The 4,684-nt window shown below is 37.2% G+C and overlaps 1 protein-coding gene across 2 annotated transcripts in view; it reads right to left on the bottom strand.

Moving 5' to 3' along the window:
- Nucleotides 1-247: 247 nt before the first annotated feature.
- GNAS (GNAS complex locus) overlaps nt 248-4,684 on the bottom strand; it is a 134,314-nt gene continuing 129,877 nt past the window's right edge. For both annotated transcript variants that reach the window (XM_025204696.1, XM_025204697.1), the window contains 4 exons: nt 4,442-4,562; nt 3,802-3,932; nt 2,837-2,904; nt 248-1,900 (listed from right to left, as the gene is read on the bottom strand). In XM_025204696.1, the coding sequence (XP_025060481.1) occupies nt 1,754-1,900; nt 2,837-2,904; nt 3,802-3,932; nt 4,442-4,562 (467 nt within the window). In that variant the 3' untranslated portion in view covers nt 248-1,753. The remainder of the gene's footprint in view (nt 1,901-2,836; nt 2,905-3,801; nt 3,933-4,441; nt 4,563-4,684) is intronic.

The following is a 4,684-nucleotide window of genomic DNA, read 5'->3' as shown; positions in this document are numbered from 1 at the left end:
AGGTTTAGACACATGAAAAAGTAACACACTCACAGAGACATAAAACACCTAGGTATAAAATATAAAGCAGTGTAGTAGTTACTAAAATTACATGCTCTCTTATTGCTACAGTGATTTTTGCTCTTTTTCTTTTTACTGTACCACATGTTGTTCTAAGCATATAATTTGCATAAATTATTCAAGTTTAAGAAAAAAATCCACACATCTTCACTTTAAGCTACTTACATAGTTAATATAAAACAAAAGGTTCTAAGGTATCTCTTTATTAAAAGAGAAATAAAAATGTCATTTGAAACTGGAATTCAGTGGCCAAATCCAAGGGCAGTGCACACCTTGTCATTCTGGTAGTATTATGCCCACGCAGTATAGTGGAGGTTGGTGGGGTATTTGGCCCAGTCTACAGATGGTCACCAGACCTGCATGATGCCTATGTGTCTGTTTTTGTTCTGGTTTTTTTTTGTCTTTTGCGAAAAGGATTATGAATGACCAAACACTAACATTTATAATTTGTAGCAAAATTTGGTTTATGTAGAAACAAGCCATGTTTTGCATTTGGATAGAGATTTAAATGAATTAAAGCTAAAAATTAAAAAGCATGATGCTGCAACATCTGGTCACTTGTTGAAGACCTCACTTTTAAAGTGGTTAAGTTTGCACACTTTGTACTTTTTTTTTCTTTTTTTTTTTACTAAACAGTATTTTTCCTTCTTTTATAAACCAGAAAAACTAAACTACAGATAAATTTTCCCTACCTTGAGCTAATGCTGCAGATAGGGTTGACAAAGCTGTACAGCGCAATCAAACATACTTACATCTTAGCTCATTGTACAGGTACAGCCATAATCAAGGCACAAAGATCTTCTACAAGTTATTTTTTTCAATAAAGTTGTACAAAATAATACATTTTACAGTCTGTACAAGAATAATAATCCAGCAGTAAAATAAAAAATGAGGGGAGGGAAGAAGAAAGAGAAGGGAAAGACTGTGAGGACTACTGTCCAGATAATGATTTTTATAGCAGACAGGATCATCAGTGGACAAACTGAAAACAGTGTGTGGTTAACTCTTTCTGCAATCACAGGCCTTACGCAGTTCAATTCATAATGTCCACGGTTGTCTAAAGACCACTAAGACTGGATTTAAAAATACCCTTCTGAAAGGTAGCAGTTGGTTTTTGCACTGTCTAGGTCTTTTGCAGAATTGTCAGTATTTCCGTTCAAAGCCACATTACAGTCAGAGAACCAAACTCAAGAAGTGTCTGTCTTCAAACTTGGTCTGTGACTTGGCACCTTCTTTTGTCTGATGCAGTGAATGGATACAAAGTTGAGATCATGGGTTACATGATTATGCCCACAACAGTGCTAAATTACATAAAGTTTTCTCTCCCCAATTTTTTTGTTTTACTTTAAAAAAAAAATTATCCCCAATTCTTTCAGGCACTCCAGATTCAGGGCTTTACAATTATTAAATTTTTTTTTTGTTAATAACAGTGTTAGGGAATCCCCAAGGAAACGGCCTTTAAGTTTAGGGGCCATCTCCAACTGTCCGAGGGGGACACAAGCAAGCTTAGAAGTGCTGCTACTGTCCAGCAAGGAAAAAAGTCGAGGGGTGCAAATCAGAGGGAGACTGCAACAGTTTTCTTCCACCCTATGTGGGCAAGGGTTTTTTGTTTTTGTTTATTTTGTGTTTTTTGTTTGTTTTTCTTTTTTAATAAGGAATAAGGAGTCCAAAACACAGAAAAAAGCGCTCTCCATCACAACAACTCATATTGGCGAAGGTGCATCCGTTGAATAATGTCCCGACAGTCATTGAAAACCCTCCGGATGTTTTCTGTATCCACTGCACATGTGAAGTGAGGATAGCAGTAGTGCCTTCCATCTCCACTTGCTGTGCTGATTCTCTGTACGAACAATACAGAAAAACTGTGTTAAAATACACTGAGTGGAAAAAGCAATGTTCCCAAGCCTCAGCTGACTGTGAGCATGCATGCACACATGCTGTGTTTTCAAAGGGGAAAATCCTTATTCCAGTCAAGTCAGAGACAAAACTTTCCTGCACTTCAATGAGATTAGTATTTCCCCCAAAGGATATAACTTGTAGGATAAAGGGCTGCATGTGGAGAAGGGTGTTGAATGCTTGGGACTGCAACAGAACTACAAAATAAGAGGACTTCACCAAATTATATTTATAGGAAAAGTTTATGCGCCACTTTTGGGAACTCAGCCAACAATTTATGCATGCAGCAGACTGAATTCTGCCTCAACATGTGAACCATTAGCCCCTCTTTACAACCCGCAGTCTGTCTCAGTATTTTGTTTTGTTCAAAGTACTTTAGTCCCAATTTTTGGTGCAATACTCTGTATCTACATAGCAATGAAATCCATTTCTGGTACTTGTAAAATACGTAAAACAAATCATTTATATTCAAAGTATCAACTGAGCAGTGAGGTGATGAATACTGAAGGGGAAATGCCAATATTCAGCGGCCGTTACATTGACTTGAACCGCCTTTCCTTTTAGAAATGACATGCTATGCGAAATCCAATCCCCACCAATGTCAATGGAGGAAAGATTTCACACGTTTCCCCCAGTTTAAGGATTACAGATTCTCACAAATTGAGAATCTGATTATCTTATTTTAAAAAAACCCTTGTTTTTAAACAGTTTTAACTAAAACCTCCGTAAAGCCCTACAGACCCCTACCTGAACAGTTAAGCAGCACAAAGGTTAAATATGAAACACTGGCAAAAGTAGGCTAGCAATATTGTGATAGTAAAACAGTTAAGTGTATGGTAAAAACCATGTATAAGTAATACCAAGGAAAATAATTACTTACAAGAAACTCATCTCTAATAAAATACTTGGCCCTTGTAACTCTGGGATCCTCACCAGGCTCTGGTGTTGCTGATTAACAACAATAATAATACAGTAAGTGTCTTGTTAAAGCATAAGTTTCAAGGCAACAAGTCTTAAAAATCATTACTTACCAAAGGACCATACACTTTTGAATCAGCTCTTGTTTTCTACTCAAATGCAATAGGAATAACTTTCTCAATACAGATTATTAGGCAAAACAGATTAGTTAAAACAAACAAAAAAAACCTCCAGGAAAGCAAGAGAATTCCAATGCCCACAATACCAGTATTTCAGGAAATACTAGTGTAAATATAGTTTTCTGCAAGGAACCAACAGGTAAGCTGTATCACCATTTAAAGTGTTACTACCACTGACTGAGTTGAGCTGCATTACTCTGCTTGCAAGCAAAGGAAGACTGATTATCAAAAAAGAGATGGGCTGTAGTACGTATATTGCTAAAGAACCATACAATTGTACAAGATAAAGCTTTCTTAGAGATTCCCTTTAAAGAGGCAGACCTTTTGACACTTCTAACTGTCTGAACTCTCTGCTACCAACCACTTCAGGGAAAAGGACAAATAAACTCTAGTTCTGTCAAAACCCACCAACACCCCTATCCTGCACCTCCGAGTACTGCGACAAGCCACCATTACTCTGAGGCTGCAGTGCAGTCCAGCCTCAAAATGTGTAATAAAATGATAGCATGCAGAGATGATAAATATTTGTTTGTCTATAGGTCCTAATGACAGTCCCTTCTTTGTATGTAAATACTTGACATTGCAGTTCACCTGAAAAGTAACCCCTTTTATTTCATAAGTTTGCTCAACTCAAAATGAACTACAGCAGAATCCAAGAAAAATTCTACATGTAACTAACATACACTACAGCTCAGGGAAGCACTAATTTCATGATACAGCTTAGCTAAAAGGAGACAAATGTTCTTACCATCATCTGGTGTAGTGTAGCGAGCAAATTCTGGAAAGTAGTCTTCAATTTTGGATTTCCCTGCCAAAACTTTCTCTGCTAGCAAATCCTGTTTATTCAGGAAAAGAATTACTGAAATGGTCCGTAGCCACCTGCAGAAAGATGGAGGCAAACACTGTTAGATCACGTACCTGGGATTAAAAAAAATTCAAAGAAACATCATGGACTACACTTTAGAGCAGTGGTTCCCAAACTCTGCCAGATTGTACACCATCAATTTAAAATTATACAACCTTAAGTACCATCAGCAATTTTTTTGTCGTATAAAGCAAGTATAATAAATCTGTTAACACGTGCCACTGGTGGTCCCCGTACCACAGATTGGGAACTGCTGCGTTAGAGACTATAATCAATGACTACAACAATTTATGCCAAATCCTCTTCCTACCATATTATGATTACCATTTTTCTATCTTCTATAGTTTTAATTAGAGTATAACAGTGTTAATATAAACAGTCCTATTATAGTGATTAAAGACAATGATTGACTGGGCCACATCAAGCAGAAAATGGGCCAACTTGTAACAAAGTTTAACTTCATAAATATAATGCAGGATTACAAGCGTGTATGAAATTAATGATCAAACTTCAATTCATGGACCTGTTGTTCCAGATACTCTTGAAGAGGTTTAGTGCTTCTTGAAGCCGATTGGTCTGATTGTCCTCTCGTATAACCATGTTGTAGCTACTGCTGGCCACCACAAATATGATAGCAGTCACATCTAAATTAAGAGACACCCAATAATTAATATAGAAGATCCTACAGGACTAGTCAAGACCCACAGACTTTGACAAAACTGTAAAGCTTCTAGCGCTGCTAAGGTGGGGGGGGGGGGGGGGCTCG

This window comes from Alligator sinensis, unplaced genomic scaffold (genome assembly GCF_000455745.1).
Source record: "Alligator sinensis unplaced genomic scaffold, ASM45574v1 scaffold970_1, whole genome shotgun sequence".
Classification (NCBI taxonomy): domain Eukaryota; kingdom Metazoa; phylum Chordata; order Crocodylia; family Alligatoridae; genus Alligator; species Alligator sinensis.
The sequence above is the reverse complement of the archived record's forward strand: the minus strand, read 5'-3'. Positions and strand labels throughout refer to the sequence as shown.